This window comes from Misgurnus anguillicaudatus, chromosome 5, assembly GCF_027580225.2.
Source record: "Misgurnus anguillicaudatus chromosome 5, ASM2758022v2, whole genome shotgun sequence".
Taxonomy (NCBI): domain Eukaryota; kingdom Metazoa; phylum Chordata; class Actinopteri; order Cypriniformes; family Cobitidae; genus Misgurnus; species Misgurnus anguillicaudatus.
The window spans coordinates 32,735,603-32,757,878 of NC_073341.2; the positions used below are offsets into that span (position 1 = coordinate 32,735,603).

Genomic DNA, 22,276 nt, shown 5'->3' on the forward strand with positions numbered 1-22,276 from the left:
AAGTTATGATTAAGTTTAATATAATGATGATGGTTTAACACATACACGTGGACCAGATGCTCCTATGAAACCCTGTGATCCTCTGGGTCCAGGTGGTCCCTGTGTAAGAAAAATATGTTGTGTGCTAATGAACTTTAAAGAAATTTCTCAATTACATAAACTGAAATATTTAAATACAAATGCAAATTAAAGAATACAATGTGTCATTATTTGTGTTTGGTTTACTGAAATCTTTAAGAAATAAGTTAACACAGAATCATCAACAATAAAATGGAGTATGGTGTTACTTACAGTATACCCCGTTACTCCTACTTGGCCCTTCTCTCCCTTATTTCCCTTAATAAATAGATAAAGACAAGTATCATCATGCATATCTAATGCAAGTCTGGAGAGCAGGAACACTATCATACCTTCTGTCCTTTTAATCCTTTGGTTCCTTGTGGTCCTGGTTCTCCAAGTTCCCCCTGAGATCAACACAAGACACATTATACTTTACATGGCACTTTACAGTACATACTTATTTGACACACTCTAAAAACAAACGGTGCTATATAGCACCAAAAGTGGTTCTTTGCTCGTAATCATAGAAGAACCGTTTTTAGTGCCATATAGCACCGGTGAAGCACCAGTGAAGCACCTGTCTAGAACCAAAAAGGGGCCATATAGCACCACATATGGTTCTACATAGCACTATATGGTTCTACACAGGTGCTTCACTGGTGCTACACCGGTGCTATATGGCACTAAAAACGGTTCTTCTATGATTACGAGCAAAGAACCACTTTTGGTGCTATATAGCACCATTTGTTTGTGTATTCTTATTTTGGCCCTGGATATGCTTCTCTGAATCAATTGGATTAGTTACGGTGAGGTCCAGATGGAACTTATTCACATTTTTTTAAGCAAGCAGACATTTTGAGACAAGCTGCTAAAATGAGTAGTGCACACTGAGCTGATTCTGTTATCAGATTAGCCAACATTTTTATTAAAGGGGACATATCATGAAAATCTGACTTTTTCCATGTTTAAGTCTTATATTTGGGTCCCAGTGCTTCAATCAACATAGAAAATGTGAAAAAGATCAACCCAGTAACTTGGTTTTGGTAAACCATTCTCTCCAAGCATGTGAAAAAATGTGAAATTTGGCTCCCCTTGTGATGTCAGAAGATAATACCACCCCTTAATCTGCACTATCCACTATCCGTTTAGGGCAAAGATCAACTCATTTGCATTTTAAAAGACACACCCAAAACGGCACATTTCTTCTCACACCTACAAAGTGGCAATTTTAACATGCTATAATAAATTATCTATGTGGTATTTTAAGCTAAAACTTCACATACGTACCCTGGGGACACCAAAGATTTATTTTACATGTTAAAAAAGTCTTGTGAAATGTCCCCTTTAAACACACAGGCATGGGGGGATTCATACTGTATGAAAAACTGTGACGTTTGTGAACACAAATCCATGTGGCCTAGTTATAACATTGTTCACAGAGTAACTCTGGCCATTCTTACCCACTCACCCAGCTCCCCTTTAAATCCCTTTTCTCCTTCATAACCCTTCAGACCCTACAGAAAATCACACACATATACATGCACATACTAAACAACAAATGCAATACAATTATTAATTCTAAAACAACGCGGAAACAATTCAGAACATAACCAGTGTCGGCTCGTGACTGTTCATCCGAGGGGCGCAAATTCAAAATAAGTGTTCTGAGTGTCATGTGTGTTGCTCATGTTTTTAAAATATGTGTTTGTTGCATCATGTGAACCATGTGCATCACATGTTTTGCCAAAATAAGTGCCTGCTGCACACGCGTCAAAACCGTTTATGATAAAAGAGACGCTCATGTTCACAAAAATACACGCAAGACACTCACTTAACAGTAAACTCTGATTACGCATGAGATTATGTGAGTATCTGGCAAACGTGAGCGTCTCTTTTATCATAAACCCTTTAGATGCGTCTGCAGCAGGCAATTATTTTGACAAGACAAGTGATGCACACAGGTTCACTCGACGCCCCGAACACATATTTTGAAATTATGAACCACACATGACAGGCAACATACACTCACCTAAAGGATTATTAGGAACACCTGTTCAATTTCTTATTAATGCAATGGTGTTATGGTGTGGGGGATGTTTTCTTGGCACACTTTAGGCCCCTTGGTGCCAATTGGGCATCGTTTAAATGCCACGGCCTACCTGAGCATTGTTTCTGACCAGGTCCATCCCTTTATGACCACCATGTACCCATCCTCTGATGGCTACTTCCAGCAGGATAATGCACCATGTTACAAAGCTCGAATCATTTCAAATTGCTTTCTTTAACACGACACTGGGTTCACTGTACTAAAATGGCCCCCACAGTCACCAGATCTCAACCCATTAGAGCATCTTTGGGATGTGGTGGAACGGGAGCTTCGTGCCCTGGATGTGCATCCACAAATCACCATCAACTGCAAGATGATATATCCTATCAATATGGGCCAACATTTCTAAAGAATGCTTTCAGCACCTTCTTGAATCAATGCCATGTAGAATTAAGGCAGACCAGAAAGGGGGTCAAACACAGTATTAGTATGGTGTTCCTAATAATCCTTTAGTTGAGTGTACATGTTGTGAAGAACTTTGCATCGAGCGCCCTCGAAAAAAGAAGTCACCGGCCGCCACTGGACATAACACAAAAAAATGCTGGGTTATTTTCAAGCCAGCATTAGGTCAAAAAGAAACAAACCCAGGCAACCAAAAAATGTTTACATTTCATGCAGCAATGGGTTTAAATGGGCATTTTTGGTTTAAAGAACATAGCCTGTGGGTTGGGTTTGTCTCTTTTTAAATCAACACTGGCTTGAAAATAACCATGCATTTTTTTTTTTTAGAGTAAATAGATTTCAATAATTCTCACATTCATCCCCGGTGGTCCTGGTGGGCCCGTATCCCCATTTTCCCCATGTGTGCCCTCTTGACCTGGTCTCCCAGGTGGGCCTTGCATTCCAACAGGTCCAATTCTTCCCTAATTCAAGACAAGAGCAGAACAGGTACAGGAAGATACAGCACATAATCTCCTCATCAACATTTGATATCAACCAGAAGATCTGGGGCCTCATGTATAAAGCATGCATACGCACAAAACAGGGCTGTAAACGTGAGTACGCCAGTTCCCACGCAAAGGTTGTGATTTATAAAAAAATAAACTTGATGGGAGAATGGGCTTGCAGGGTGGGATATTAGGATGATTCATGTACACACACTTGCAGGTGATCTGTGATTTATAAAGGGAACATTGCTTTGTTTTATAAGTCTTCATAATTTTTGGTGTATGCCATTTTTGGCTTTTGTGCGTACGTAGACTTTTAGTAAGAATCCCACGCACAGTTTTATACATGAGGCCCCTGATGTTTAATTCTTAAGCATTTTATTGAACACAAATGTACAGTAGGCACACCTTGCAAAACTGAGTTATCAATTTGAAGATAAGAAAAATCACTGAAAGTTAGATATTAAGTATATTTTGTAAAATTTCACAAGTACATAAGCACATACTGCAGTTGCTAATATATCTTTATCCAGTTCTGATATGACATGTTTTTGTGATTTATAAAACCTGCGTCACTGTTAAAAAAGCTCTGTGAACATACATCTTGATCAAATTTTCTTTTTTGACACACTTGATCCCGAAGATAAAACTGTTCTTATGATACGAATGGCAACCAGTCTGTTTTCAGCTGACATCAGCCAAACACGGCACGGCTTTGCTTTTGAATCAGCTAGAGTTTGAACAAAGTGTCCCTTGTTGACTTCATGCTTCTTGAAGCTTGTTGATCCAACAAGGTTGTCAAATTCTTTATACACAGTCTCATGTCTCCATGTGGTTTGATCACACTCAATATAAACTGCACATCATGTGTCTCTATGTAATTGACATTTATCTAGTGCCAGAGATGATACCTACAATTTTCCCTCGCTCTCCCTTCTTCCCCTGTTTCCCTGGAACTCCAGAAAGTCCCTATAAAAAGATTACATTTTAACTCACAGTCATATTGAGTCATATTGATTAAATACTTAATATTATTTCTTACAGGTGGTCCTGGATCTCCCGGTAGTCCCAAAGGCCCTCGCAATCCTTTTACTCTCTGAGTAAAAAAAGATATGATTTTAATTAGCAGCGTTTTATGCTACCCAAGTACTTTAAGTTTGCTGTAAGTTGTTAGTTACCGGCCACAATGAAACAAGTTTCTTGTAGAACTTCTTTTTCTGAAAGGAAGACAAAAAGTGAGATGTGAATGAGATATTGTGTCAACCATACTGTTGTAAATCTAAAAATAAAACGACTATTACCTTTAAAAATGATTGCATGTTTAACATACTAGATAAAAGATCAAAAGGTTTATACATGAAGGGCACTTTATCTTGGTATTGGACACTTTTGTTTACAAAACGTTTAAATCATGCCGGACTGTGAAAAGAGCATTTATACTAAGTGCTAAAACTAAACGACAAAATATATATGTGACAGAAATGACATGCACCTTGAATGCTTTCCATTCTTCCTCTGATGTTTGCCACACTATAATAGCCGGCATGCCGGGTGGTCCGATTGGTCCTCTGTACCCTGTATGACCCGTTCGGCCCATGACTCCTGCGTAACCCTGTATGACACCCAAACACTCATTAAATGACTTGCATTGAAAGAATGAATGTGACAAAATGTGTGCTTATAATTCATTTAAAGGGACACTACACTTTTTTTGAAAATATGCAAAATTTTCAGCTTCCCTAGAGTTAAACATCAGATTTTTAACTTTTTGGAATCCATTCAGCTGATCTCCGGGTCTGGCGGTACCACTTAGCATACACTGTAAAAAAATTCGGTAGAAATTGCAGCTGGGTTGCCGGTAACTTACCGTAGATTTAAATTTATGTTTTTTACTGGCAACATTTTGTTCAAAGCTAAATGAAAATTAAACATTTAAAAGTCTTTGTCTTTACAGAGTAAAACTAAAAAAACAGCATCAAGCAAAACATTCTGGGAAACAAAATCTGAAGCAAAAAACAAAAAAAGGTTGATGATGATTTCTGGTTCCCAATGCTTTGCATGAATGAGGCTGTTATTGTAAAGTTTTATTCTGTAAAGATAAAGACTTGTTAATATTTAAAATCCATTTAACATTGAACAAACTATTGTCAGTAAATTGTCACGGTTTATGAATACATTGTTTCCTTCTGATTCACATGGCTGTGTTGTGTAGTGGTGTGTGTGTGTGGGTGTGTTTGGCACTTACCTCCAGCGCACCTGATGATCATCACTCGCTCCAGCTGCAGCTCATTAACTCACCTATTTATACTCACTCAGTTCTCGTGTTCTTTGTCAGATCGTTGGATGTCTAGATGTCAGTGAGGTCTCGTGCTGTGTGTTCCTGTCTGCCGTGTTGTGTGTTCCTGTCTGCCGTGTTCCTGCTCTCGTGTTCGTGATCGTGTTTTGGATTTTGGATTTGGATATTCACAGACTGGAGTTCACTGTCTTCACGCTGGCCACCTCAACTGCCTGTGTCACCCGCTCAGCTGTTCGCATTGATCACATTACTCTGTTTATAATAAAACTCTTAACTTGCATTTGCTTCCTCTCATGTTTCGTAACAGAATGATCTGACCACATCATGGAAGCAGCGAGTTCTAATATTACATCCATGGAGGAGTTCTTCAATCGCAGCAACAGACGTATGGAGTCTCAAGAACGTATAATCTTTGTGAGACTGGTCGCGCTGTTCAGGCGTTGGTGGCACAGGTATCGGAGCTCACCCAACAATTTCAACAACTTCAGATGCCCACTGCGCCGCCCACACCGCCTGTTCAACCCATACCACCGGATAACAACACGTCCTCGGAGCCCCGCCTACCGATTCCCCAATCCTACGCTGGTGAGCCGAATTTTTGTAGAGCATTTTTAACACGTTGCTCAATGCATTTCTCTTTGCAACCTAGAACCTTCAACAATGAACAAACCAAGGTGGCGTTTGTGTTAACCCTTTTGACGGGTAAGGCGGCGCTCTGGGGAACGGCGGTGTGGGAGAACCAAGATCCATGCTGCGCCTCATTCCAGACACTTTCAGAGGAGATGAAGCGAGTCTTTGATCGAGCTCTCGCTGGTAGGGAAGCGGCTCGTCTACTGGCAGAGTTAAAGCAAGGAGAGAGGTCGGTTTCTGATTAATCGATTGAGTTCAGGACGCTTGCTGCCGAGTGTCAATGGAATGAGGAGGCGCAGTGGGACATGTTCCTGCATGGGTTGGCTGATCGCGTCCATCGGGAGATTTACACCACGGAGTTACCAACTACACTCAACGGACTCATTGAACTGGCGTTAAGAGTCGATTCCCGATTGACTCGTATGAATCGCAGAGTCACGCCCAGCTCCGGCATCAGCAGAACGGAGGGAGTTCGAGTCACCGGTGGAGACGCGGTCAGCCCTGTCTACGATCCCGAGCCCATGCAAGTGGGTCGAGCCCGACTCTCCCGGGAGGAGAAGGAGCGGCGGAGGTCCCAGGGCCTTTGTTTATATTGCGGTGGAACTGGTCACTTTGCCTACAACTGTCCCGTAAAAGGCCCAGCCCGGTAGTAAGTTCGAGGCTACTATCGGGCGGGGTCTCAGCCGAAAAGTCCTCATCAACATCTACGTTCCTCCCGGTGAGACTGAGGTGGTCAGCACGTCATCATAATTGTCAGGCACTGGTGGATTCAGGGGCAGAAGGTAATTTCATGGACCGTTCATTTGCTGTCAAACACCAGATTCCCTTCAGACCTCTTTCACGTCAGATTTCAGTTCATGCACTCAACGGACAAGATCTTCCCACCATTGTTTCTTTCACTGACAATATCACACTCATCACCTCGGGCAACCACACTGAAACTATTTCATTTTACATTATGGACACACCTCTGGCTCCTGTTGTACTCGGACATCCCTGGCTAACATTACACAACCCCAAAGTGGACTGGCAGACTAATTCAGTGTGTGCTTGGAGTGTAAAGTGTCATGAGTCTTGTCTTGTTTCTGCTTGTTCGTCTGTGCCTTTGTCTGTGTTTCAGGAGGAGGCAGTGGATTTATCTAACGTGCCCGTAGAGTACCATGACCTGAAGGAAGTGTTCAGTAAGTCGCGGGCTGCTTCTCTTCCTCCGCATCGTCCCTATGACTGTGCTATAGAATTAATGTCAGGTAAGTCTCCGCCTAAAGGCAAGTTATATTCGCTTTCGATTCCCGAAAGGGAGGCTATGGAGAAATACATTTCTGATTCTCTAGCAAACGGGTTCATCCGCCCTTCCTCTTCTCCAGCAGGGGCGGGGTTCTTTTTTGTGGGGAAGAAGGATGGTTCTCTGCGACCTTGTATTGATTACCGAGGGCTGAACAACATCACGGTTAAGAATACTTATCCTTTGCCGTTGATGTCTTCAGCTTTTGAGAGGTTGCAGGGAGCATCCATTTTCACAAAATTGGATTTACGTAACGCTTATCATTTGGTCCGCATTAGGGAGGGGGATGAATGGAAAACTGCTTTTAACACCCCTCGTGGCCATTTTGAATATTTAGTGATGCCTTTCGGGCTATCTAATTCGCCGACAGTTTTCCAAGCACTCGTCAATGATGTGTTGCGAGATATGGTTGACCAGTTCATATATGTCTACTTGGATGACATATTGATTTTTTCTTCATCTCTCCAGGAACACGTGCAACACGTCAGACGAGTGCTTCAGAGGTTGCTAGAGAATGGGCTTTTTGTCAAGGCGGAGAAATGCGAGTTTCATGCACAGTCCGTACCATTTTTGGGGTACATCATCTCTACTGAGGGAGTGCGTATGGATCCTGAAAGGGTTAAGGCTGTGGTAAATTGGCCAAGTCCAGATTCCCGTAAGGCCCTGCAAAGGTTTCTGGGGTTCGCCAATTTTTACCGGCGTTTTATTCGCAATTTCAGCCAACTAGCCGCACCTCTGACTGCCTTGACCTCTCCACGAACTACGTTCAGGTGGTCAGACGTAGCTGAAGCTGCGTTTGCCAAACTGAAAGGTTGCTTCGTTTCAGCCCCTATTCTTATTTCCCCTGATCCTTCACGTCAGTTCGTGGTCGAGGTCGATGCGTCAGAGGTGGGGGTAGGAGCAGTGTTATCCCAACGCTCTTCCTCAGGTGACAAGATGCACCCTTGCGCGTTTTTTTCACATCGATTGTCCCCCGCGGAACGTAATTACGATATTGGTAATAGAGAGTTGCTGGCAGTCAAGTTAGCATTGGAAGAATGGCGCCACTGGTTAGAGGGTTCCGGGGTACCTTTTATTGTTTGGACCGATCATAAGAACTTGGAATATATTAGAACTGCTAAAAGACTGAATTCCAGGCAGGCTCGGTGGGCACTTTTTTTTCGGTCGTTTTGATTTTTCTCTCTCGTATCGTCCGGGTTACAAAAAAATAAAACCCGATTCTTTTTCACGCAATTTTGATAGTTCCGAACGCCTGTCTACTCCCGAGTGTATTTTAACAGAGAAGATAGTTATCTCTGCACTCGTATGGGAGGTCGAATCGAGGGTCAAAGCGGCTCTAGAAGGGGTAACGCCTCCGGTCGGGTGTCCACCGAACCGTTTATTTGTGCCGGAGAGGTTAAGGTCCAATGTTATTCAGTGGGGTCATTGTTCCAATGTTGCTTGTCATCCCGGAGTAAGTCGAACCAGATTTTTGGTCAAGCAACGATTCTGGTGGCCACGTATGGCTCGGGACATTCACAGTTTTGTTTTGGCTTGTTCGGTTTGTGCCAGCGGTAAGACTTCCAATCGTCCTCCTGATGGGTTACTTCAACCGCTGCCTGTCCCTTCGAGACCCTGGTCCCATATCGCTCTAGATTTTGTTACCGCCCTCCCGCCCTCCCAGGGCAACACGGTTGTTTTGACTGTGGTGGACCGATTCTCGAAGGCGACTCATTTCATTCCCTTGCCCAAATTACCGTCAGCCAAGGAGACAGCGGTGATTGTCGTAAATCACGTCTTTCGCTTACATGGCCTCCCGACAGACGTGGTTTCCGACAGGGGTCCCCAGTTCGTGTCCAAATTTTGGCGTGAGTTTTGTAGATTACTAGGGGGACTGTTAGCCTTTCCTCTGGGTTTCATCCCCAGACCAATGGTCAAACCGAGAGAGCCAACCAAGATTTGGAGAGAGTGTTGCGATGTCTGGTTTCCAAGAATCCTTCATCCTGGAGTCAACAGCTCTCTATGGTGGAGTACGCCCACAATTCTTTACCGGTATCATCTACGGGCCTATCGCCGTTTCAGTGTAGTGTAGGTTACCAACCACCTGTTTTTCCCAGTCTGGAATCCGAAGTCACGGTCCCCTCTGCTCACGCATTTGTTCAGAGGTGTCGTCGTACCTGGACTAGAACCCGTGAGGTTTTACTCCAGGTGCGGGAGCGCACCAAGGCCAAAGCCGATCGCCACCGGTCTAGGCCTCCGAGATACGTCGTTGGTCAAAGAGTGTGGCTTTCTACCAAGAATATTCCTCTCCGATCCGTATCTAATAAGTTAGCTCCCAAATTCATTGGCCCGTTCAAGGTCACTAAAATCATTAATCCAGTGACTGTCCGCCTTAGTCTTCCTCCTGCGTACAGGAGAGTTCATCCCGCCTTTCATATTTCCAAGATTAAACCTGTGTTTTTGTCACGCCTTAATCCGCCTGCCCCGGTTCCCCCCCCCCCCCCCCCGCCTCGTCTCGTAGATGGGGAAACCACGTATTCGGTAAATCGTATTCTGGACTCTAGGCGGAGGGGACGCGGATTTCAGTACTTGGTGGATTGGGAAGGTTACGGTCCGGAGGAGAGAAGTTGGGTTCCTGCTCGGGACATATTGGATCACTCTCTTATCGAGGAATTCAATCGACAGGTAAAGGAGTCTGGGAACGCCAGGCGGCGTTCCTAGGAGGAGGGGTACTGTCACGGTTTATGAATACATTGTTTCCTTCTGATTCACATGGCTGTGTTGTGTAGTGGTGTGTGTGTGTGGGTGTGTTTGGCACTTACCTCCAGCGCACCTGATGATCATCACTCGCTCCAGCTGCAGCTCATTAACTCACCTATTTATACTCACTCAGTTCTCGTGTTCTTTGTCAGATCGTTGGATGTCTAGATGTCAGTGAGGTCTCGTGCTGTGTGTTCCTGTCTGCCGTGTTCCTGCTCTCGTGTTCGTGATCGTGTTTTGGATTTTGGATATTCACAGACTGGAGTTCACTGTCTTCACGCTGGCCACCTCAACTGCCTGTGTCACCCGCTCAGCTGTTCGCATTGATCACATTACTCTGTTTATAATAAAACTCTTAACTTGCATTTGCTTCCTCTCATGTTTCGTAACATAAATAACATGAATGTAAATCTACGGTAAATTACCGGCATCCCAGCTGCAATAACATTGTAATTTCTACTGAATTTTTTTACAGTGTAGCTTAGCATAATCCATTGAATCTGATTAGACCATTAGCATCGCGCTAAAAGTTTGGATATTTTTCCTATTTAAAACTTGACTTGTCTTCTGTAGTTACATCATGTTGCAATTTTCTAGGCAGATATGGCTACACTGCAAAAAAAGATTTTTTTAAGAAAAAAAATTCTTAGTATTTTTGTCTTGTTTCTGTACAAATATCAAAAAATTCTAAAATTAAGATGCTTTTTCTTTGGCTGATTTTTTTGCTTGTTTTATGCACAAAATCACTTAAATTTGATATTTTTTGTCTAAAAACTAGACTTATTTTCTTGGGTCGTTTTGCTCATCAAGAAAAAGCATCTTAATTCAAGAATTTTTAGATATTTTTACTGAAAACAAGACAAAAATACTAAGAATTTATTTCTTAAAATTTTTTTTTTGCATTGTAGGAACTATACTCTCTCACTGGCGTAATAATCAAGGACTTTGCTGCTGTAATATGGCTGCAGGAGGCGCAATAATATTATGGAGCAGTCGAAAATAGTTCCCTTAGTAACTTTCAATGTCAGGGGAATATTTTCAGGGGCTGCGTAATATCATTACGCCTCTTTCCGCCATGTTACAGCAGCAAATTCCTTAATTATTACGCCAGAATGAGAATATAGTTCCTGGCTATATTTGCTTAGAAAATCACAACTTTCAATTTTTTGTCTTAGTACATGAACAACTACAGAAGAGTCAAGTTTTAAATAGGAAAAATATCCAAACCTTTTGGTTATTTTTAGCACGATGCTAATGGTCTAATCAGATTCAATGGATTGTGCTAAGCTATGCTAAAAGTTGTGGTGCCAGACCCAGAGATCAGCTGAATGGATTCCAAAATGGTAAAAATTAAATGTTTAACTCTAGGGGAGCTAGAAAATTAGTATATTTTCAAAAAACCTGGAGTGTCCCTTTAATGTATAAAATAATTAATTATTAACGCATACTTTGTCTCCTTTTACACCTGGAGGACCTGGCAACCCACGTGGGCCTGGATACCCCTGAAAAGAGTCAATGTTTCACTATGATAAAAAAGAACATGTCTATGGGCAATGCTATGCAAAAAGATCAAAGTACTGTATATAAACCTGTCTACCACAAGAGGGCGCAAGTGCAAGGTAAATCTATCCAACCTACCATCCTGTTTCTCTCTCTCTTTCACTTAAATGTCAGTCAAGAAGCTTTTTTATTTATTATTGTAAAGAATTTAAATTATCAAGGCATTACATATTTCACACCGAATCATCCGTATAAAATAATTAGATTTATGTATAAGAACCCAAATACCCAAAAATACCACAAAAACCACTCAACCTCTTAATACATTCCCTCTCTCCAACTCACAGAAAAGTGCTGGCTTTATTAAATTATTCCTGCAATGCTTTTTTCTCTTTCTAGGATAATATTTCTCTCTCAATGTCATTCAATAAGTCCTTTCTTGTTCATAAACCTTACTCACTGGAGGTAAATGACCCTCCCTCTCCTCTACTGCAAATCTAATTGAATAATCCATCAGAAAACTCAATTTCCTATAGAGGCTTAGACTAGGAATGGGGCCTGAGATGACCACGTGTGCACAGCATTAGACAGAACTAAAGATTTTTTCACAAAACAACCATTCAAACAATAAGATTTTTCATGAAATTTCTTACCCTTGGTCCTCTTAAGCCTGGTCTGTGTACTGCAGGGTCTTCTGTGTGCATCTGATTGGCTGAGGAGACAGATGGACGTATCGGTTACCCACTATTTTTATATCATTTATCTGCACTGCTTATTAGAGAAGTGTGGCTGTTTTTGTGTGGGATGTTTAATCTCCTAAGGGAAATTATCTTACAGGTTTACAAAAAGAAATAATGTAATAAACAGGAAATAATTACTGCTTAAAATATAATGTGGTTGAAGATTCATTGCAGGAGTATTTCAGCTACATGGGAATCACTAAATGAATTAGTTTTCACTTTGTTAAACAGGCATAAATGAAATTTATATATATACTATGTCATTAACTTAACAAAAAAACGTCCAAGTCAACGTTAAGTACCTTTCAAACAGGACTCAATTTTACACTGCGATTATGAGATAAACAGGGCGCCACACAGACACAGCATTCAGGAGAAATATTACATTGAAAGTTTTTGATCCATTAAACTGTGATATTTTGATACAGAATAAATGGCACATAACCTTTAAAGGTGCACTGTGTAAAGTTTAAAAAGGATCTCTTGACAGAAATGCAATATAATATACATAACCATATTATTAGTGGTGCATAAAGACCTTACATAATGAACCGTATAGACCCCTTCAAGGTTTGTAAACATTGAATGACTATCGGGTGCGCGCGCAGCACGGGGTCGAACTGTTCATACCATTTAGGCTTTATAATTTAATCTAACAGTGCTGAAAAATGATGACTTACCTCAAATGAAGTGAGCACTACAAACACAAGCCTCTTTGATCTTTGCATTGTCCCAGTCTGCACGTTAATTGCTTGCAGACGCAGATGTTGTATTTTTTTGTTTTTGAGATTCTGCATGACTCGCGAAAACTTAACGGAAGACCTGGTGCGATTTTCACAGTCCACGACGTAAGTACGCATTTTTGACGATACCGAATAATACGCAACTCAATCTGCTGTAATGACTTTTCTGACCCCGACATGCGCAGTGGGAACAGCCTGTGACGTGAACCGTGAAGGGGTCTATTGTTTTTATTACTTCAGAATGAGACATTTTTATCTTCATACTGTACACAGCGGGTCCCCTTACATGAAAGTCGCCATTTTGCACTGCCATGTTTCTACAGTAGCCCTAAATGGACAAACTGCTCCCGCCCGTTTCGTCACTACGTTGTCTCAGATGACAACATGTTGTCCTGTAGCATCTACCATAGCTTCACAATGCGCTTCGAAGGGAAGCGATCTCACCACTAGATGCTACTAAAAAATGCAACATGAAGTTAAAACAACTTGGTTTTGCAAGTCAATTCAACATACTATTTTAAGTTTTGACCTAGTTAAAATAACTTTAAAGTTGAAATTGTTTAAATAAAGTTAAAGTAACATGAAGATAATATACAACATATATCGATATATATATATATATATATATATAGGTTGATTTGAAAAGTACTGCATTTTTTTAAATGTATACACACAGTACCTTTAAAGTTCACTTAACACATGCTGATTCTGCATTTCTGATGTTAATCTGGAGTACCTATAGAGTAGTATTACATCCATTATATCTCCGAAGAGTCTTTAGTTTACTCAGATTTATAAAAGAAAGATTAGCTGTACCAAATCTTTCTGATAACGTACAAAAAAAAAATGAAGGAGGAGTTACTACTGAGGGGTGAAGCAAGTACGAGTCATGCAACACTATACAACACTGTTTTAACTTATGTTTCACTACATGTTTGTGTCATTTATATAATATGCACGCGCCTATTTTCAACATAAGACAGAAGTCTTACTTACAACATGCAACTCATGACTTGGTTGGGAAAATCCAGAGCATCAAACACACACGCAAAACTCCGTTGCTATGCCGGATAAGAAACTACATCCATTGTTTTCACAAGGCTGGCTTTCTTCTCCTTACATCCAAAAATACACTTCTTCTTTCATGCCATTGTTGAGTTTTGAAATTAAACAAAGCTGTCGGGTGAAGATGTTTGCAAGCTCTAGCGTCTCCCGCTGATTGACGGGTGGGCGGGGAAGTGCCCATATAAAGAAGTGATACGTATAGAAACCCCTGAAAGTCAGTTGGTCCAGTAATCGAAAAAAACTTTCCGAAACTTGTACGAGTGCATTTGGCACAGAAATACTCTGTAACACGCCCAACTGCTTTTTTGACACTTTGCCTACGTTTAGCCCGAGGAAACAACTCTATAACTGTGTTAATAAGTCAGAATGCTTGAAATATCATTGAACCCCCCCCCCCCCTTTAAAATATGATAAGGTACAGAATCACACTGCCAGAAAAAAAGTCAAAAAATGCTCCCTAGCTGTCAATGGGCAGTACCCTTTTCAAAAAGTACACCTTTGCAGGGCTACATACTGTATGGATACCAAAGAGTGCACATTATCTCAAAGGTAAACATTGGTACCAGATGTATATCTTTACCCGAATGGTACACATCAGGACCTTTTTAAAGGGACACTCCACTTATTTGGAAAGTATACTCTTTTTCCAGCTCCTCTAGAATTAAACATTTAATTTTTACCATTTTGGAATCCATTCAGCTGATCTGGCGGTAACACTTTTAGCATAGCTTAGCATAATCCATTGAATCTGTTTAGACCATTAGCATCGCGCTCAAAAAAACCAAAGAATTTGGATATTTTTCCTATTTAAAACTTGACTTTTCTGTAGTTACATTGTGTACTAAGACCGACAAATTAAGACTGGACTATGACTATGTAATATCACTACGTCTCCTGCAGCCATGTTACAGCAGCAGTCCTTGATCGTTACGCCAGAATGAGAGTATAGTTCCTAGCCATATCTGTCTAGAGAATCGCAACTTTTAATTTTCTGTCAGTCTTAGTACACAATGTAACTACAGAAGAGTCAAGTTTTAAATAGGAAACATATCAAAACTCTTTGGTTATTTTTGAGCGTGATGCTAATGGTCTAATCAGATTCAATTGATTGTGCTAAGCTATGCTAAAAGTGGTACCACCAGATCAGCTGAATGGATTCCAAAATGGTAAAAATCAAATGCTTAACTCTAGGGGAGCTGGAAAATGAGCATATTTTCAAAATAAGTGGAGTGTCTCTTTAAATGGGACAACTTGGGACCTTTTATTAAGCATTTTTTTCTGATAGTGTACAAGCAGACTCTATTAGTGTACCTGGTTTAGTGGTTGGACTTTCTGGACATGCAGCAGGGCCACAAACAGTCTCTGATTCATCACTTCTGGGTGTTTTTGTTTCAGGAATAGTTTTGGGATCCTCTCGTTTTGCCTGTGGAGAATCATCTGTTTTCATCTTTTGTTCTTTCTCTATCAGTGCAGAATCGAGTTCCTCTCGTTCATCTCCGGGACCCTCCGGCTGATAAAACAACATTTGCTGAGTAATTGCTACGGGCTGTGTTGGCTTTAGTGTCGAGGGTCCCCGAGTCGCTCTGATTTCTGCTTGCTTTTCTTGTGATGATGCTTTATTGACCGAGGTGCTGCCGGTGCTGGTTTCCATAGTTACGGCTGTCCAGTTCTGAGGCGAAGCTATTGCCGGTGAGATTGAACCCTCGGTGGATTTATCCCGTGAGACGTTATGAGTTGGATGGACATTTGTCACAGTATGTTCTGTTCCAGATATTTCTCCATGCTTCATGTCTATCGCGACTATAAACTCTGTATTGTTTTTAAGATCAGAGACAGATAGTTGTGGTGTCGGCAATGATTCCTTTAAGGTTTGATCTTTGACCTCTGATCTGACATCAGTACTCATCTCGTGAACATGGTAAGTATGGGCTGTCAGATCAGTATTTCTCAGACTGGTGACAGGTTCAGACTTTCGTTCAGGGTCAAGTCTGTCTGTGATCTCTGGAAAAACCAACAACTGAGTTGTTTTGATGGTCTGCACTGAATCAGAAGATTTGGTCCATTGGGATGTTGCTTTATACGTGGCATTAAAAAAACATGATGGTTTTATGAAAGTTTGTTCATTTCCCTGATCAGGGTCTGATGACACAGCTCTATTTGTGAAGCTGCTCTGCTGCCCACCTGAATCAACAGGTGAAACAGGAAGTGACATCATATGAAGGCACTGATTACTGCTGTTTCCAGTGTCAATCTCGACAGCTACATCATGATTGTCTCTTTTCATCATGTTAGGTGAGGTGAAGATGGATTGGGCAACATTTGCAGCCGTCCCCAGATCTTCTTTCTTTAAATAAGATTTAATAGAAACATATGATTAAAATAAACATCTAATCCTAATATACTATGAGATTTTTATTCACCTATAGGGGAGAGCGGGGTAAGTTGTCACACTGTTCATAACTCCAACAGTAGAAGCACTATCTTAAAAATAAAATAGCCTCTTTGTGTGATGACTTCTTCTATAGTCAACTTTGTGTTCACATTATGCAAGATCGCTGTAATCTGACGTTAGCACAATTTTCTTATTTTTTGGCTTAAATTTTATGCAATACAACTTTGTTAGATATGAATTTAAAAAAATATTATTTTGCACAAAATAGAGGAGACAATAACATGTCTTTTGATACTTAAGCTGACGTGCTATGTTGAGCCTTGAGATTTAGCCAATATTAGCACATGTGTCAGTTTGGGGCAAGTTGTCTTAATAACTTTGGGGCAAGTCGTCACATGCTTTCCACATTGGAAATAGTTAAAGGGATAGTTCACTGAAAAATTAAAATTCTGTCATCATTTTCTCATCCTCATGTTGTTATAGTGTTGTCAAAATTATCGATATTTCGATACATATCGATACTGAAAATTTAAAACGATTCCAATACCCGTGTCCCGCGGAATCGATACTCCGAGACAAGCTGCGCGTTGTTCTTTTGTAACTCTGCAAACACCAGCTGCGCATTCTCGCTCTCTCTCTTTTTCTTTTAAACGGCGCACACACACAGTGCACATGAATGCAGTGCTCCGCCTCCTCTCCTCGTCTCGTTCGCTCTGGTTTACAGTACAAGAAAGCCAAGCAGTAGTGCTGTGTGGAGTTTTTTTCGGATGCGAGTCAAATAAACATGCGAACCCGAAGGACACAAGTGAAGTAAGCCAAATATGCGTTGCTACAGAGCCATGTGCTAACGCCGCTAGCAAAGCACTGAAGGACCGACACGCTGACGAAAGATTGATAATCATCACTAAGTATTAATTCCAGACATACAAAATTGTTGTTGATATGCGTGTTGTCACGTTATTTTTGCCTGTAATGATCCAAGTTAATACAATTGCCTCACAGTTATCAGACTTAGGAAATTCAGACAGCATTTTAGCTGACAAGAAAATACTTTGACTGGGGTAAAATAAATTAACCCAGATACTGTTGTGCTTTAAGTTCACAAAAACATGTCATTTATTAACCCTCATGTGGTTCAGTGATGTTTATTTTCACATATGCACTATATTCTGTTTATCATATAAATGTTAATGTGTTAATTAACAATAACAAACAAAAAGCAATACATTTGTTTAAGTACTTGTTTATCTTTTTTTACTATGATAATGCTCACTAGAGAAAAACTCAGATAATGCTGCTAAAATTATTCTTTTACTTGAATGCCATTGCTCTAATTTATTTTTTATATTTTGATATATTTCATATTTTGCTTAAATGTTTAATACATCTGCTGTTCATATGTTCATTTATTAGTGTGTTATATGATTAGAATGTTTTTAAAGCACAGCAATGAGATTTGAGAGTGTTTCTCCCTTTTCAGGAAAAGTATCGAAAAAGTATCAGAATCGAAATCCTTGACATGGTATCAGTATCGAAACAATAATTTTGGTATGGTGACAACACTAGTTGTTCTTAACCTGTATGAATGTCTTTTTTCTGTTATTTATATAAGATATTTCGAGAAATGATGGTAAACACACAGCATATAGTGTCCTTTGACTTCCATAGTAGAAAAAAATATTTTGGAAGTACTGTGATAAATGATGAAGAAAATATTTTGATAAATGATTAAAGGAACACAGTTGACAGTACTCATTAAATTCCATCATATTTTTTTAAATTTCTACTCTGTAAGTCCATGAAACGATCCTTAACCTAGGGTTAAAAGTAGGGTTTAAAACGAAGATAACCCAGGGTTAAGCGCAGTGCGAAAAGAGTTAATATGTCCAGTTCTGGTTTGAATTTTAAAATTAAAATCAATAATCGCATAAGTTGTGTTGTTCCACCAATGGGGCAAATTCACAAGTGAACATTCTCTATTCAACATATATGCCCAATGCTGTGTCTAAAACCACTCCCTCGTTCACTTATTCTTTATTCCCTATATAGGGGATGACAATTGAGTCCACTATATGGGGAAGATACTAATGAACATGAGTATGCGATTTCGGACACTCATGTAAATACCATGCGTCAGAGAGCTGTCACAGAGATGAAGAAGTGAAATGGTAAAGTTCATTTTTTAACTGTTTGTCACATTTGTCATGTTTTTTTGGATTAGTTGATAATAAAGAGAATAAAACAACTGCTTATCATATTTATTTACTGTTGTTTGTTTATTTATTTTTTAATAAAAATGTGTATTCAATTTTAAAAAAAAGATATCACAATTATTTTTTATTTCGTCTCCCTTTGCATCATGGGAAATATGAGTGAGTGTACATCGAATACACTTAAAATCAGAGTGCATTGTGGATAAAAAGTAGTGAACGAATGTAGGGAATGAAGTTGTTCACTCAGGTTTCGGACACCGCTACAAATGGCCTATACCTGGTATAGTGCACTATATAGTGGATAGGGAGTGGTTTCGGACACAGCTCAAGACTTCCTTCTTTCATTTGATATGAGATTTATACCGTGCTGATGTATTGTGCCTAGTAAATGTTAGATAGTGTGAAAAGTGTGACAACCTGCTCTCCCCTATTTGTATACACTGGTTCATATTAGTGCAAGATAAAACAAAGATTTTACCTGTTTCATTGAATTTTGGACACAGTGTGATTGGTGATCTTGACAGTTGTTAAAAGCTGTTGTGGGGTCACCAATTACTACAGTAAATAGATGCATGATACCCTGTAAAGAGTGAGAACCAGTGTTTGAATTATGTCAAAGATTGGGGGTTCCCTAGCTAAGCCCCCCGTAATTATAGGGTCGTCGTGATTTCATAGAGTAAGATGTGATCCTGGATCAACGTTTTAATCAAAGAAATCCCCAGGAAACCCTAACTTAAACCCTAACCATTTTTTACCCCTCAAATTAGTGTGAAATAATAGTTTGAGAAGGATTTATTTAAAGTCCCTCTCTGTCAACGTCTCCAGAAAACAGTTTGAGGTGCACTTGAGAGTTTACATTTATTTCAGGCAAAATTTTTGGGATTAGTTTATTGTGAAATTGAGACAAATAATGGACAGTATTACTTTGTGACAGTGCAGCACGAGAATTTTTAATTCATGTAGCATTTTTAAGTTTAATAAAAACCAGAGGACCCCCCCATTTATATCTTTGTGCTTTATATGGGTCCCTCAATGCCAACGCTATCTCACGAGAGTTTGTAAGTATTTTATGAGTTGGCAAATTCATATTAATTCATACGACTACATTCGTAAGTTTTTTGTACGATTTGCCTTGACCCCTGTGAAGTTAGGGTTAGGTGCAGGGTTAGGTTTTGTTGTTGTTCTTTTAATGAGAATCATACGTTTTTGCACGATTAACTTCGTATGAATTCATACGAATTAGCCGACTGATAAAATATGTACGAATTCTGCATATACAGTAGGAGCTCTGGGACCCCAGTCCCCCTGAATTCAAACACTGATTGTAAGCACAAATATATGTGTGTAATATATAATATGTAATATCAAATAACAGTAATATCAATGACCTGCACTGCATACTGTCTGATTAAGCACATATTGTAGTATGCATCTTGATAGGGTTATATTTATACCTAGAACAAATCTTCATGTTCACACACATAAACTATGTGACATCATTAAAAACAGAACATACGGAGTTAATGTTACAAACCAAACCTCCTAAACCAAGACCAGTAAAACAGAAATGCATGTTTGATGTGTACTGTAAATCTTTTATATACAAGTGATTTTATTTACTGCCTCAATACGATTTCTATCCCTGGCATTTACAACTGATCATAGCTCACTAGAAATCCAAATCAACTGGAAATATAAAGCTGTATATAAGTGGCTGTACATCACTTGGTCATACCACAAAACCAGACCCTAAAAATGTTCTATTTTAAGTGAAAACTATGAGCTCTGCTATAACTGGATGAGACATATACGGCATACATATAAAGACTGCAGGGACCCTTGAGCATGAATCATGATGATATTATCCACAGTGAAAATGCTGAAGAACGAAAATTATTTTTTTTCAATGACCTTTTATTGATTTACTACATTAGCAGAGATGGACTGCATGAGACACATCCCTCGTTGCCATGACAATGTCTCATGGCCTTATTATGAAAGCCCTGATATGATAATAATGCATTGTTTTCACTGCCGTCTTAACCTTGAGTCAAATATGCAACCTGTTTGTGACATGCAGTACTATTCAATGCATGTTTGTTTTTTATCCTCACTGGTTGTTTAAATTATTTTCATTGTATTTATTTATGCATATCTGCCAAATGAACTTTTCTCCAAAGCAATTCAAGCTAAAGATTTTTTTAATCAGTATGTGTGTTCCCTGATTATTTTATTCAATGATAAATCAGTGCAGGTCAGCAAACGTTACTGTTTAAAGTCTAAGAAAACCCAATGTTATGATTTCTCTCCATGCAGTGAGGATTAAAGGGATAACTCACCCCCCCCCCCCAAAAAAAAGAAAATTCTGTCATAATTTACTCACCCTCAAGTGGTTTTAAACCTGTATTCATTTCTTTGTTCTGCTGAACACAAATCAATGTTTTAACCAAAAACAGTTTTGGGGCACCATTCACTTCCATAGCATTTTTTATACTATGGAAGTCACTGGTGCTCCTGCTTCCTGCTTAATTACAAATATCCTCATTTGAGTTCACCAGAACAAAGGAATGTATACAGGTTTGAAACCACTTGAGGGTGGTTTTCCTTTTTAAGCTAAAGGCAAACACTAGCCAGCGACTGCATAGCCTCTGTTTGCTTTTCTCACTTGGGCTCCAGGAACTGTGAACTTCACTTTCATTTGATAAAGCCTGTGATGTCATTTGGGCTACAGTGTAGCCGACTGCATTGCATTGAAAGGAAGAATTAGCTGTTTGGTGTTAACGCTGTTGTCGACATTGAACTTGGGCTGTGGTTATGGCAACAGCGGTTGTCCCGGGCAACAATTACACAAGAAAGCATAATATTAGTTTCCTTGCTGACTTGAAAACACAGACCTTTAGGTTTCATTACTCAGCGCCAGTTTACCCTACTAATAAACAATAGAAAACATCATAGAAATTCTCTTGATTTAATGGTTTAAATGGGAGTTTTATTGGTTGCAATGGAAACAATCTGTGGGTCTCTGTTGGGTTCTATAGGTAGGATTAACACCCAGTGGTTTTAATATTAAATATTAAAAGCTGGTTCCTACTGTTATTTTAATGGAAACTAATAGACATCTTTGATTTTTTCTTTTTTTTAGAAGGGTAATTAGACCATAATAATTAAATATCCCAACGTATTGCAAATTTGGGTTTTTCCTATAGCACAGCTACAGCACAAGGCTAACAATGCCAAGGTTATGGCTTTGATTCCCAAAACACACTTCATAAGACAAAATGTATAGCTCAAATGCAAAGTATAAATGTACATTCACTTTCAAGCATTTCTTGTATATGAGGAAAGACACTTACGACACAGCAGAGAAGCCTTAGTAGAGTTTCAGTATCTTGCATGGTTTCAATGTGGCGGTTCAGTCCGTGAGAACTTCAGAAGCAGGTCTGGTCAGTCTTGGACCTCTTGGTGATAATAAAACAGCACAGAACCTGAAAATGACATCCAAAGATGGGAAGTGCCATACACACACTGCATGGTACGGCTATAGATCACAAGCAATATAGATCCAACCACAGCGACTAGAAAGTGACTGCAAGCCAATGTAGACTGACAGTACCCATGAGTG

At 39.8% G+C, this 22,276-nt stretch overlaps 1 protein-coding gene across 2 annotated transcripts; it reads right to left on the bottom strand.

The window, feature by feature from the left end:
- LOC141363978 (uncharacterized) lies at window positions 1–22,276 on the bottom strand. Of its 2 annotated transcripts, none has more exons than XM_073868035.1 (14): window positions 22,008–22,276; window positions 19,133–19,234; window positions 15,361–16,393; window positions 12,155–12,213; window positions 11,450–11,503; window positions 4,547–4,666; window positions 4,233–4,271; window positions 4,097–4,150; window positions 3,970–4,023; window positions 2,923–3,030; window positions 1,521–1,574; window positions 411–464; window positions 292–336; window positions 1–99 (listed from the first exon to the last, which is right to left on the bottom strand). In XM_073868035.1, the coding sequence occupies exons 1-14, from the start codon at window positions 22,047–22,049 to the stop codon at window positions 16–18; spliced, it is 1,902 nt and encodes a 633-aa protein (XP_073724136.1). In that variant the 5' UTR covers window positions 22,050–22,276; the 3' UTR covers window positions 1–15. The 2 variants fall into 2 exon arrangements, with proteins under 2 accessions (XP_073724136.1, XP_073724137.1); XM_073868036.1 differs by having other exon boundaries at window positions 41–99; window positions 1,529–1,574; window positions 22,008–22,275.

Bases quoted from the DNA above. Each gene is read 5' to 3' on its own strand.
- LOC141363978 (XM_073868035.1), bottom strand. From the start codon at position 22,049: ATGCAAGATACTGAAACTCTACTAAGGCTTCTCTGCTGTGTC. The intron at 12,214-15,360 runs GTACACTAATAG...CTGTCTCCTCAG, and splicing joins AAGTCCAACCACTAAACCAG to CCAATCAGATGCACACAGAA. The intron at 4,272-4,546 runs GTGCATGTCATT...TCTTCCTTTCAG, and splicing joins AAGAATGGAAAGCATTCAAG to AAAAAGAAGTTCTACAAGAA.